Source organism: Bufo bufo, chromosome 1 (assembly GCF_905171765.1).
Source record: "Bufo bufo chromosome 1, aBufBuf1.1, whole genome shotgun sequence".
Taxonomy (NCBI): domain Eukaryota; kingdom Metazoa; phylum Chordata; class Amphibia; order Anura; family Bufonidae; genus Bufo; species Bufo bufo.
In genome coordinates this window covers 347,917,297-347,931,770 of record NC_053389.1, presented here as the reverse complement: position 1 = coordinate 347,931,770, position 14,474 = coordinate 347,917,297, and the positions used below count along the sequence as shown (strand labels likewise).

The 14,474-nt window shown below is 45.1% G+C and overlaps 1 protein-coding gene across 1 annotated transcript in view; it reads right to left on the bottom strand.

The window, feature by feature from the left end:
- LOC121009553 (catenin alpha-1) overlaps nucleotides 1-14,474 on the bottom strand; it is a 120,096-nt gene that overhangs the window by 42,867 nt on the left and 62,755 nt on the right. Inside the window, exons 10-11 of the mRNA XM_040442765.1 lie at nucleotides 7,592-7,684; nucleotides 1,930-2,086 (exon numbers count right to left, since the gene is read on the bottom strand). Coding sequence (XP_040298699.1) covers nucleotides 1,930-2,086; nucleotides 7,592-7,684 — 250 coding nt within the window. The remainder of the gene's footprint in view (nucleotides 1-1,929; nucleotides 2,087-7,591; nucleotides 7,685-14,474) is intronic.

Below are 14,474 nucleotides of genomic sequence, written 5' to 3'. Positions count from 1 at the left end.
ATTTTACATCACTAACTTAAGTTTTGAAAAGGGGGTGGGAAATAGGGCATGGTTATATGTCAGTTAGTTTCACTTTAGATTCATCACCAACCTTTTTAAAAGTTCACAAATTCTCTCCAATATGGGGTGGTGTAAAACAAACTGGAGTTGCCTGCCTGAGCTGTTCTTAAAGGGATTGCCCCATCTAAGGCTACTTTCACACCTGCGTTAGGTGCGGATCCGTCTGGTATCTGCACAGACGGATCCGCACCTATAATGCAAACGCTTAGATCCGTTCAGAACGGATCCGTTTGCATTACCATGAACAAAAAAAAAAAGAATTTTTTTTTTTTTTTTTTCATGATAATGCAAACGGATCCGTTTTGACTTTACATTGAAAGTCAATGGGAGACGGATCCATTTGAAAATTGAGCCATATAGTGTCAAATTCAAACGGATCCGTCCCCATTGACTTTACATTGTAAGTCTGGACGGATCCGTTTGCCTCCGCACAGCCAGGCGGACACCCGAACGCTGCAAGCTGTGTTCAGGTGTCAGCCTGCTGAGCGGAGCGGAGGACAAACGGTGCCAGACTGATGCATTCTGAGCGGATCCGCATCCACTCAGAATGCATTAGGGCTGCTTGTGAGAGCCTTCAAACGGAACTCACAAGCGGAGCCCCGAACGCTAGTGTGAAAGGAGCCTAAGCACCAACCACCAGGTGGCTGGGAAACAGTGCAGCAGGCTTGCACTTTGCTGCTTCAGTAGCTCCCATTGCAGTACATAGGAACTCAGAAACAGTGTAGAAAGTAGGGATCGACCGATATAGATTTTTTAGGGCCGATACCGATACCGATAATTTGTGAATTTTCAGGCCGATCGCCGATAATTTATACCGATATTCTGGGAATTTTCATTTTTGAGAAAAAAAATAATTCAGGGTGAATAGGATCTCACACTATCCCTGCTGCTCTGTGCTTTGTGCACACAGCAGCAGGGAGCTAAATATAGCAGCCAGGGCTTCAATAGCGTCCTGGCTGCCATGGTAACCGATCGGAGCCCCAGGCTTACACTGCTGGGGCTCCGATCGGAGGAGCAGGGGAGAGGGGATCCTGTCGCCACTGCCACCAATGAGTAAAACTGGGGGGGGGAGGGGGCTTGGGTGGGGGGGGCGCACCAATGTTTTTACTATTGTCATGGGGGTGGGGGGCGCACTGCGCCACCAATGATTAATACTGGGGGGGTTGGCGCACTGCGCCACCAATGAAGATAAGTCTCTCATTCATATACAGGAGGCGGGAGCTGGATGCAGAATCACATAGCCAGCTCCCGACCTCTATGAATGTCGGCCGAAAATATCGGTAAAACCGATAATCGGTCGATCCCTTGTAGAAAGGCAAGCTAGGTTGTTTTCCCTGACACGGAAATGACATAGCTTGTTGTGCTACGCCGTTTTGAAATTGCCAATGCACTGCAATGGGAGCTACAGAAAGAGCACAGTGCTGCACTTTGATAATCACGTATTGCAAATGCTGGATCCTTGGATCCTGAGACATCTATATAAAAGATGATAACAGTCTTTGTTCTAGTGAGTGTTGCATCCTCCTTGCAGCTTACCAAGCACAGCACTGTCCATTAGATAGCAGTTTTGCTAGGAATCGCAGCTCAGCCCCATTCACTTGAATAGGATTGAGTTGGGCCTAGGCTATGTGACCAACGAACATGATGTCACAGCGCTCACTGGAGCACCCCGGCTTCATTAAACTACTGATCGGCAGGGGTACCGGAAGTCTGACCCCCACTGATCAGATATTGATGGACTGTAATGAGGCTAGGCAATCAATATGAAAATCTCGGACAAGATCTTTAAGGACTGTACATCACATCCAAGAACGTAAAAATATTTGACAATATATATATATAAAAAAAAAAAAAACACGATAGCAATACCTGAAACAGCCAAGAAGTCATCGATTGAAGTGATGTCATCAACTGCATCAGTCAAGATACGAACTTGTTTTTCCCACTGCTCTTTGAAAAGATCCATTGTTTCTTGAGCTACTTTGCTGTGAGGCTTAGCAGCAAGGGCCAAAGCTGCATTTATTACCTTTGTTAACAGAAAAGCACAAAAACAATGTTTGTAATGGCATGATAATATAAACATAATAACTAGGGCTAAATAACTCGTTTATCATGGTGTTTATTCACTCACTGAACTTGCAGGTGTATGGGCGGGTTGGTAGAAAGAGCTGTTGGCTAATTAAAATGTTCAGCCACCCTTAGTACAAAAAGACCCGTAAATGTGACAAATCACAGAACACATTGGCCCAAAGTTACCAGTGTCTACACATAAAATGTGTGTAAAAAGCGGTGCAAACTGGCACAATTTTCACAACTATGATTTCTAATTTTTTTTGACTTGCTTGAGAAGGGGGTGGGGCATGACCCAAGTGCCACAATTCTAGATTAAATTTGTGTCTCAATGTAAGCCAACCAATAGCAGTGTCTCCCTCCCCCCTGTACCGCTGCTGCAGCTGCCACCAATGAGAGGAGGGAGGACAAGAGAAGGGGAGGGGCTGTGGCCACTGTGCCACCAATGAAGATAACTCTCTCATTCATTCATATACAGGAGGCGGAAGCTGGCTGCAGAATCACATAGCCGGCTCCCGACCTCTATGACAAGTAGCTGTGATCTGCGGTAGTTAACCCCTCAGGTGTCGCACCTGAGGTGTTAACTGCTGCGAATCGCAGCTACCGCTCATAGAGGTCGAGAGCCGGCTATGTGATTCTGCAGCCAGCTCCCGCCTCCTGTATATGAATTAATGGGCGAGTTATCTTCATTGGTGGCGCAGTGTGCCCCCCCACCCAAGCCCCCCAGTATTAATCATTGGTGGCAGTGGCCACAGGGTCCCCTCCTCCTCACTGGCAGTTCTGATTGGAGCCCCAGCAGTGTAATGCTGGGGCTCCGATCTGTTACCATGGCAGCCAGGACGCTATTGAAGCCCTAGCTGCCATGGTAACATCCCTGATGCTGTGTGCACAGAGCACAGAGCAGCAGGGACAGTGTGAGGTCCTATTCACCCTGATAGAGATCTATCAGGGTGAATAGGACAACGGTTCTAGTCCCTAAGGGGGCTAATAGTAAAAAAACAACAACAAAAAAACACCTAAATATTAATTATAAATGAAAAATAATGATTTACAAAAAAAAATACCTACACGTTAACAATAAACATTCATTTTCAGTAGATTTGTGTAGGAATTTATTTATTTTTTTCAAAAATGAAAATTCACAGAATATCGGTATAAATTATCGGCTATCGGCTGAAAGTTCACAGATTCTCGGTATCGGCCCTAAAAAATCAATATCGGTCGATCCCTAGTGGGCAGCACTGTCTGGCACTTCAGAGGGCCACCTGTACCAGCCCTTTAAACTGCAAAATTTATTTTGCTTTGTTTACCTGGGCAAGTCACAGTCTCACCTCTGCTACCCTGGTAAACTTGCATCAAAACTCCTCTCCTTTTCAATCTGTCCTGACAGTGGCCACTGGCCAACTTCAGGACATTCTGTGTGGGTGAAGAGGAGGCTGCACACTCTGCTTGCTAGTTAGCTCTGCCTTCTATATCCTGCGCTCGCCACTCCAGGACTTCATTTTCTAGTAGATTAGACCTGTCCTCCAACAACAGCTAGCTGTAATCCTGGGACCTAGGCTAACTGCAGTCTCCTTCTCCAAGCAGCCAGGTCCTCCCAGTCTCTTTGGCTGGTGTGAGCCAGTAAGTGAGATGGTCCAACATCTTGTACTTTGGGGGATCTAAGTCCAGACAAGAGCTTAAGTGCCTGGTTACTAAATAGTTATATTTTCATTTTTAGGGGTGGGAGGCTGTGCGGGGCTACTGCATGGTGTATTGTGAGTGTGACCATGTGTTCTTAGGGGATGGAGGAGGACTGCTGGAGTGACCATCAGTACTGGGGACAGGGGAGGCCTGCTGGAGTGACCACCAATACATCGGAGTATGGGGGGAAGTGAGGCCTGCTGGAGAGACTGACCATCAGTGCAAAGGGGGCGGGGGGGGGCAAAGGAGAGGCCCGCTGGAGTGAGTGACCATCAGTTCTTTGGTGGGGGCTGCTGGAATTAGAGACCATCAGTACTGGGGGGGTTTCTGGAAAAAACGACCATCAGAATATTACTGGAGGGGGCTGTTCAAATGATAGCGACCATCAGCACAGTGGGGAGTGGTTCTACTGGTAAATCAATAAGTGATCATTGCTGGCCCTCTAATCAGGACTGACATGGGCTGATTGCAGAATAGTGCCATGCCTCTAATACACTGCTCAAAAAAATAAAGGGAACACAAAAATACCACATCCTAGATCTGAATTAATTAAATATTCTTCTGAAATACTTTGTTCTTTACATAGTTGAATGTGCTGACAACAAAATCACACACAATAAAAACAAATGGAAATCTAATTTTTTAACCCATGGAGGTCTGGATTTGGAGTCACCCTCAAAATTAAAGTGGAAAAACACACTACAGGCTGATCCAACTTTGATGTAATGTCCTTAAAACAAGTCAAAATGAGGCTCAGTAGTGTGTGTGGCCTCCACGTGCCTGTATGACCTCCCTACAACGCCTGTGCATGCTCCTGATGAGGTGGCGGACGGTCTCCTGAGGGATCTCCTCCCAGACCTGGACTAAAGCATCTGCCAACTCCTGGACAGTCTGTGGTGCAACGTGACGTTGGTGGATAGAGCGAGACGTGATGTCCCAGATGTGCTCAATTGGATTCAGGTCTGGGGAACAGGCGGGCCAGTCCATAGCATCAATGCCTTCGTCTTCCAGGAACTGCTGACACACTCCAGCCACATGAGGTCTAGCATTGTCTTGCATTAGGAGGAACCCAGGGCCAACCGCACCAGCATATGGTCTCACAATGGGTCTGAGGAATTCATCTCGGTACCTAATGGCTGTCAGGCTACCTCTGGCGAGCACATGGAGGGCTGTGCGGCCCTCCAAAGAAATGCCACCACACACCATTACTGACCTAATGCCAAACCGGTCATGCTAGAGGATGTTGCAGGCAGCAGAACGTTCTCCACGGCGTCTCCAGACTCTGTCACGTCTGTCACATGTGCTCAGTGTGAACCTGCTTTCATCTGTGAAGAGCACAGGGCGCCAGTGGCGAATTTGCCAATCTTGGTGTTTTCTGGCAAATGCCAAACGTCCTGCACGGTGTTGGGCTGTAAGCACAACCCCCACCTGTGGACGTCGGGCCCTCATATCACCCTCATGGAGTCTGTTTCTGACCGTTTGAGCAGACACATGCACATTTGTGGCCTGCTGGAGGTCATTTTGCAGGGCTCTGGCAGTGCTCCTCCTGTTCCTCCTTGCACAAAGGCGGAGGTAGCGGTCCTGCTGCTGGGTTGTTGCTCTCCTACGGCCTCCTCCACGTCTCCTGATGTACTGGCCTGTCTCCTGGTAGCGCCTCCATGCTCTGGACACTACGCTGACAGACACAGCAAACCTTCTTGCCACAGCTCGCATTGATGTGTCATCCTGGATAAGCTGCACTACCTGAGCCACTTGTGTGGGTTGTAGACTCCGTCTCATGCTACCACTAGAGTGAAAGCACCGCCAGCATTCAAGTGACCAAAACATCAGCCTGGAAGCATAGGAACTGAGAAGTGGTCAGGTCACCACCTGCAGAACCACTCCTTTATTGGGGGTGTCTTGCTAACTGCCTATAATTTCCACCTGTTGTCTATCCCATTTGCACAACAGCATGTGAAATTGATTGTCACTCAGTGTTGCTTCCTAAGTGGACAGTTTGATTTCACAGAAGTGTGATTGACTTGGAGTTACATTGTGTTGTTTAAGTGTTCCCTTTATTTTTTTGAGCAGTGTATAACCCTTATAAAAATGACAGTTCTCCACACATTTAGTATTAGTCACAGTTTCCCCCATAGCAATCAGGTCATCTAATGTAACCCCAAGAGTGGGGACAGCTTTTGACATTACTCTTGGATTCCTGTGTGGATACTGCCGCTATCATGTGGACGGCTGCTTTGATTTAGGCCGAATGCACACGGCCGTGTTCCGCGGCCGAGAGCGGTCCGTGGTATGCCGGCCTGGATTCCTGTTCAGAGCAGGAGCGCACGGCGTCATTGGTTGCTATGACGCCATGCGCTTCATGCCGCCGCTGCTGTACAGTAATACATTCGTATAGATCATACGAGTGTATTACTGTAGTGCAGCGGCGGCATGAAGCGCACAGCGTCATAGCAACCAATGACGCCGTGTGCTCCTGCTCTGAACATTAATCCAGCCTGGCATACCACGGACCGCTCTCGGCCGCGTGCATTCGGCCTTAATGTATATCATGCTGATGCTCACTAGGTTTATTTGACCTAAATTGGTCAGTGATTTTCATCAGTATTTTTAAGCCAAAACCAGGTGCGGTTCAAAAACACAGAACATGGGCAAATCACTGATCAAACACTGGCTGTGTGAATAAGGCTTAAAGGGATTGTGTCACTTCAGCAAGTGGCGTTTATCATGTGGAGAAAGTTAATACAAGGCACTTACAAATGTATTGTGATTGTCCATATTGCCTCCTTTGCTGGGTTTATTCATCTTTCCTTCATATTATACACTGCTCATTTCCATGGTTACAACCACTCTGCAATCCAGCAGCGGTCGCCGCGCTTGCACATTATAGGAAAAAGTGCCGTCCTCTCAGGTGGCCCGGACTGTGGTAGCTCACATAGGCTGGTGATTTATTCTATAGTGTCAAAGCATGACCACCGCTGCTGGAATGCAGAGTGGTTATAACCATGGAACTGAGCAGTGTATAATGTGATGGAAAGATGAATCTGAAATCTTGCAATCTGAAAGTTAAGGCAAAAGAAACATGTCCTATCTTTTACAAAGCAGAGGCATGTATCGGATGCCCATGGAAACACTCTGAAGCACTTCCATTCGCTTTTGGGCCAAGTCATGGACAGGCCAGGACATGTCTTATCTTTTGCCATATGTTGCAGATTGTGGACTCATTCAAGTCAATTGGTCCGCACCACAATACAAGATTTAGAGTGCTCTTACGTTTGTGTGAATGCACCCTTGTGTACATGATGTTCATTGTGTGTCACTATTCTTCCATGATATGGGGTGGAAGTGATAATGTATGTGGGCTGGAGGGATTTTGTGGGATGCTTTTTAATCCCAGTCCAGCCCTGGCTAGCTTAAAGGGGTATTCTGGTTATAACAAATTACAGGATAGGGGATGGGGGCCCTACCATTGGGAACCCCACTGATCATGAGAATGGGGGCCTCGTGCCTCATGGAACCCCCTTGAAATGGAAGGAGCGGCCGCTCGTCAGATAAACGCACCACCACTCCATTCATTTTTCTATGGGAGCACCGTGCTCAGCTATCCCCGGTGCTCCCATCAAAATGAATGGACCCTCAGCTTGCATTTCTGACCAGCCGCTCTGTCCATTTCAGAGAGGGCCCCACGAGGTACAGGGCCCCCATTCTTGTGATTGGTGGGGATCTCACATTCTAATTTTTACTTCCTTATGAAAACAGAAAATTAAGTGCAGAGTATTACCTGTGGACATAAAACTTCCAGCTGACTTGCGGACATGCGAACTAGTTTGACACCTTCTTCGTTATTGGATATGGAGCATGCCAAATTGGCCACCTACAAGTAAACAGTACATACAAATCATCAAAATGGTTAAAAAGTACACAGCAAACACACAACTCCAACAGATATTTAAAAGACTGTACAATTCATCCTAGACTCCATCTTAATGTTTCTTCTTTTGTCAACAGGGACACATCATCTGTGATGCAAACTGATCCTCTAGCCTCAGGCAGCGCTCTGCTAGGACTGCAAGGGGTGGCAATTTAGCCTCCAGCTCTGAACGCTTTCACAACACTACATACATGTATGTCTATGTGGATAATAGTACTTCACAGTTTTATTGTGGTTTTTGCAGACCACTTCTCTATCAATACTAGTTACACGCTGCTGTAACAGCTATAGTAATCCTCACTAGAGAGGAAACTAATAGGGCAGCGCTGAAATAGGTAAAGGGTATTTTTGTATTTTTCCCAGCTTTGTGGCTATTTGCTTCTTCATAAGCACTCAATAATACCTGTTCACACTAGGCCTTTGCATCATCTAATTACATTTTACTTTAAATATGACAGAAAAAAAAATTGCTAATTAATTTGAATTATTAGTGTCAAATAATACTACCGTGTAAACTTTGACGGTATTTTTTTGTTGGGAAGGTTGGCAACCCTAAATAAACTGCATACTTAATGGGGTTGTGCAGGCTATACATATTGATGACGTATCTTCAGGAAAAGTCATCAATATCTGACTACAGGGGACCGACACCGGCACCCCAGCCGGTCAGCTGTCAGATCAGTGCTCCATGTGAGCACTGCTTCCTGTTCATTACACTACGTGTTGGCAATTACAAGTACTTGCTCCATTCACTTCAATGGAGTGAGAACTTGTCATTATACTACACCACCGAAACTTCAGAGATGACAAGCAGTGCGGTGAACAGGAAGTAGCGCTCGCATGGAGCGCCAATTCCTCTTCACACAGCTGATCGGTGGGAGTGCCAGGTGTCGGACCCCCATCCATGATGACCTATCCCATAGAGCAAATACTCTGCCACAGAAGCACAATAAAGGAGAGAAAAAAAAAACAATACCAGAACTGCTCTTTTAAACAAAATAACAGGAAAACGGTTACATAACACATATCAGAAAACGAGGAATATCATCGACAGCAAGGGGGCCTAAGTATACATACAGGAAAAAATGGGGTAGAAAGAAGTAGAGCAGAGTCCTCATATAATATCGCCACATGATCACAAAGACAAGAAGGAAGTAGTATAGTTCATTCATGGATTCCATCTCTTATATACAGTACAGACCAAAAGTTTGGACACACCTTCTCATTCAAAGAGTTTTCTTTATTTTCATGACTATGAAAATTGTAGATTCACACTGAAGGCATCAAAACTATGAATTAACACATGTGGAATTATATACATAACAAACAAGTGTGAAACAACTGAAAATATGTCATATTCTAGGTTCTTCAAAGTAGCCACTTTTTGCTTTGATTACTGCTTTGCACACTCTTGGCATTCTCTTGATGAGCTTCAAGAGGTAGTCCCCTGAAATGGTTTTCACTTCACAGGTGTGCCCTGTCAGGTTTAATAAGTGGGATTTCTTGCCTTATAAATGGGGTTGGGACCATCAGTTGCGTTGAGGAGAAGTCAGGTGGATACACAGCTGATAGTCTTACTGAATAGACTGTTAGAATTTGTATCAGGATTTTTGGCCGGAGCAAAAAGCGCAGCATGCTGCGGTATGTGACGAATAGACTGTTAGAATTTGTATTATGTATTTGGGGTGAGCTGGACCGCAGAGTGAAGGCAAAAGGGCCAACAAGTGCTAAGCATCTCTGGGAACTCCTTCAAGACTGTTGGAAGACCATTTCAGGGGACTACCTCTTGAAGCTCATCAAGAGAATGCCAAGAGTGTGCAAAGCAGTAATCAAAGCAAAAGGTGGCTACTTTGAAGAACCTAGAATATGACATATTTTTAGTTGTTTCACACTTGTTTGTTATGTATATAATTCCACATGTGTTAATTCATAGTTTTGATGCCTTCATAGTCATGAAAATAAAGAAAACTCTTTGAATGAGAAGGTGTGTCCAAACTTTTGGTCTGTACTGTATATAAAAATTAGTTTGTCTGTCTGTCTGTCTAGACGACTGTCTGGACGTTCTTTATGCGCGACCAAACGACTGGCCCGATCTTTCCCAAATTTGGCACACAGGTACATCAGATGTCTTGGAAGGTTTTAGTCTCGGCTCTCTAGGACTTACCGTTCCTGAGATATTCCAAAAAAATTACTTGCATTAGCCAATAGAAGCAAGCAAGCCTTTCACTTAAATCAGAACTGCCATTTACACGGTCACATGTTCCTTATTAGCCAATAGAAGCTCGCAGGTCCTACTCCAGGTTGCCATAACAAATGATCACAGGTTAAATATTCAGTCATATGAAGCATGACGGCACAACTACACTGCTACATGCATGGGGGGCAGGGGCCACTATTAAACGGATGGGTGCTGTGGAGTTCACTGTTAAAGGGGCGGGCACTGTGGAAGTCACTGTTAAAGGGGCGGGCACTGTGGAAGTCACTGTTAAAGGGGCGGGCACTGTGGAAGTCACTGTTAAAGGGGCGGGCACTGTGAAGGTCAATGTTAAAGAGGCGGGCACTGTGGAGGTCACTGTTAAAGGGGCAGGTACTGTAGAGGTCACTGTTAAATGGGCGGCCACTAAGAAGGTCACTGTTAAAGGGGCAGGCACTGTGGAAGTCACTGTTAAAGGGGCAGGTACTGTGGAGGTCACTGTTAAAGGGGCGGCCACTATGAAGTGAAGGTCACTGTTAAAGTGGTGGTCAATGTTAAAGGCACTGTGGAGGTCTCTGTTAAAGGGGTGGGCACTGTGAAGGTTACTGTTAAAGGGGCAGATACTGTGGAGGTCACTGTTAAAGGGGCAGACACTATTAAAGGGACGGGCAATGTGGAGGTCACTGTTAAAAGGGCGGGCACTGTGGAAGTCACTGTTAAAGGAGCGGGTACTGTGGAGGTCAATGTTAAAGGGGCAGGTACTGTGGAGGTCACTGTTAAAGGGGTGGTCAATGTTAAAGGGGCAGGGACTGTGGAGTTCACTTTTAAAGGGGCGGCCACTGTGGAGGTCACTGTTAAAGGGGCGGCCACTATGAAGGTCACTGTTAAAGGGGTGGTCAATGTTAAAGGCACTGTGGAGGTCTCTGTTAAAGGGGCGGGCACTGTGGAGGTTACTGTTAAAGGGGCAGGCACTGTGTAGGTCACTGCTAAGGGGATGGTCAATGTTAAAGGCACTGTGGAGGTCACTGTTAAAGGGGCGGGCACTGTGGAGGTCACTTTTAAAGGGGCAGCCACTGTGGAGGTCACTGTTAAATGGGCAGCCACTGTGTAGGTCACTGTTATGGGGGATACTGTTGATATCTTTTCACGACACCTAAAATAGGAAATAGATTAAATATACCCGTGCGAAGCCGGGTCCTTCTGCTAGTATCTTATATAGTTGCTCTCTAGAATCCGAAAGAGTCGCATTAAAGAAAATGTGTCACCAAATTAGTTTTTTGCGCCAGTTAAAACTAGATGGTAACACACATTCTTTTTTTTTCTAATCTGTTTTTTGTGATTGCAGATTTATTTATTCTATTTCCTGAACATGATTATGGGGGCGGCCATCTTGCCTGAGCTGTTCTTAACAGCATTTACAAAGCATTAAAAATAAATAAATAAAAGCTGTACGGCAGGCATATTGGCCATGGACACAATGGTCAGGAGGGGACCCTATTGACTTCTATGGGAGAGTTTTTTAGGCATGCTCTGTGACCTGTGCAGAGGTCATTGTACAAGGAAATAATAGTTAAGCTTTGACAATCGCCTATTGTGACTGGTGGATCCTGTCTTATCTGCCATTCTAATCCTGCCTGTAATTATATCACCTCTGTGTATAGATAAGCAGGTAACTGCAGCAAACTGATCTGTACAGACCAAGAAGTGGCACCTATTATTATTCTTAGTGGCCAGTGTGAACACTGCAGGATTTTATGGTTTTTGTTTAAATACAGATATTGACATACAAGATTAAAAATATCAAAAAGTCTTTAAAAATGTTAAACATAAAAACGTGATTTAACAAAAGGTAATTTTCTGATGACACATTTCCTTTAAGCTTCTCAAATTAAAATTCGGTTGATTCTCTGGATAACTGCGGAAACAGACAAGGAGGGAGATCTCAATCTGGAGGATGTATTCTTGCGCCCATCAATATATACTGCAAGTGGTTATACTCGATGCTACCAAATGCTGGAACTTTAAGACCTAATAGGTAAACAGGTGCTGCCAGAGAAATGGCCTTACAAAATACTTCAAATAGACCCTTCTGGATGTTAACCCAAAATTGTCTAGCTATGGGTATGTCCACCATACTGTATGTGGAGAGTGTTACCAGTCTTTTGGCATCCTCTAAAACAGAGGGAAGACCGTCGGGTAGATAAGATGTAATCTAGAAGGTACCATATAGTACTTACAGTGATGTCTCCATCAGAGTCACCTGAGAACTGCCTTTGCTAGTCGCCATACACAGTCATGCCATTGTTCCAGGGTAAGGGATTTCCCTAAATGCAATGCCCAGTCATACATAAAGGCCAATTTTGTGTCAGAGATTGAAATTGACCTTGGAGTAGATGGAGGAAAGAGATACCTTATCCAACGATCTATAGCGACAGAGCTGCTCAAAAGATGTATATTCTACAGTCTTATCCTTCGGGACTAGTGAGCTTAATAAATGAAAGACCTGATTAATTCTGAACACTGCAGTTGCTGGAGGTGAAAAGCACGAAACAAAGTGCCTGATTGGAGTCGGGAAGGAATTTTTTATTCCCCTAAGGGCTCTTTCACACTTGCGTTCTTTTCTTCCGGCATAGAGTTCCGTCGTCGGGGCTCTATGCCGGAAGAATCCTGATCAGTTTTATCCTAATGCATTCTGAATGGAGAGAAATCCATTCAGGATGCATCAGGATGTCTTCAGTTCCGGACCGGAAAGTGTTTTGGCCGGAGAAAATACCGCAGCATGCTGCGCTTTTTGCTCCGGCCAAAAATCCTGAACACTTGCCGCAAGGCCGGATCCGGAATTAAAGCCCATTGAAAGGCATTGATCCGGATTCAGCCTTAAGCTAAACGTCGTTTCGGCGTATTGCCGGATCCGACGTTTAGCTTTTTCTGAATGGTTACCATGGCTGCCAAGACGCTAAAGTCCTGGCAGCCATGGTAAAGTGTAGTGGGGAGCGGGGGAGCAGTATACTTACCGTCCGTGCGGCTCCCGGGGCGCTCCAGAGTGACGTCAGGGCGCCCCACGCTCATGGATGACGTGTCGCATGGGGCGCTCTGACGTCATTCTGGAGCGCCCCGGGAGCCGCACGGACTGTAAGTATACTGCTCCCCCGCTCCCCACTACTACTATGGCAGCCAGGACTTTAATAGCGTCCTGGGTGCCATAGTAACACTGAACGCATTTTGAAGACGAATGCTTTCAGTTCACTTGCGTTTTTCCGGATCCGGCGTGTAATTCCGGCAAATGGAATACACGCCGGATCCGGACAACGCAAGTGTGAAAGGGCCCTAAAGTAGGGAAAATTGGCTTCTACCATAGTTTTTTTTTTTTCCTTCCTCGCAGGATGACAGGCCGAACTGGATGGACAAATGTCTTTTTTCGGCCTTATGTACTATGTTACTAAAGGTCGCTCTAGACGTTAGCTTAGAGTTGAGCAGGAAATCCCCAACCTGGCATAGTTTTGGTGTTTCCACCCAAAAAAAAGGCGGTTGGAGATAACCCTGGTGGTAAAAGCGGGTTTCGGGAAATAGGAAGCACAGGTGATAATGGACTTTGTAATTTATATTTGAAACAGACTATCCTCCATAGCTGGAGCATAATGTAGAGAATTTTCGCAAAGGAGTACCAATCTTTAAGAAAGAAAACTCCACAAAAGTAATAAACATTTACTGAAAATACGCTAATGAAAATCAGACATTGGGAGAGATTTATCAAACTAGTGTAAAGGAAAACCGGCTTAGTTGCGCATAGCAACCAATTAGATTTCACTTCTCATTTTCCAAAGGAGCTCTGAAAAATGAAAGATGGAATCTGATTGGTTGCTATGGGCAACTAAGACAGTTTTCCTTTACACCAGTTTGATATACAGTATGTCCCCCATTGCATTTGAATTGTGGTTCTACAGAATAATTTATAAAATACAACTAATAAAACTGGCCTGGACAAAAATGATGGTACGCTTACTGTAACTTAACCACCTGCCATCTGGGCCATTTGCCCCCTTCCTGACCAGGCCAAATTTTGCAAAACTGACATATCTCATTTTATGTGGTAATAACTTTGGAACGCCTTTATTTATCCAAGTCATTCAGAGATTGTTTTCTCGTGACACATTGTACTTCATGATAGTCATCAATTTGAGTCAAAATATTTCACCTTTATTTATGAAAAAATCCCAAATTTACCCAAAAATTTGAAAAATTCGCAATTTTCTAAATTTCAATTTCTCTGCTTTTAAAACAGAAAGTGATACCTCATAAAATATTTATTATTTAACATTCCCCATATGTCTACTTCATGTTGGCATCATTTTGGAAATGTCATTTTATTTTTTTAGGACGTTAGAAGGTTTAGAAGTTTAGAAGCAATTCTTCAAATTTTTAAGAAAATTGACAAAACCCACTTTTTAAGGACCAGTTCAGGTCTGAAGTCACTTTGTGGGGCCTACATAGTGGATACCCCCATAAATGACCCCATTGTAGAAACTACACCCCTCAAGG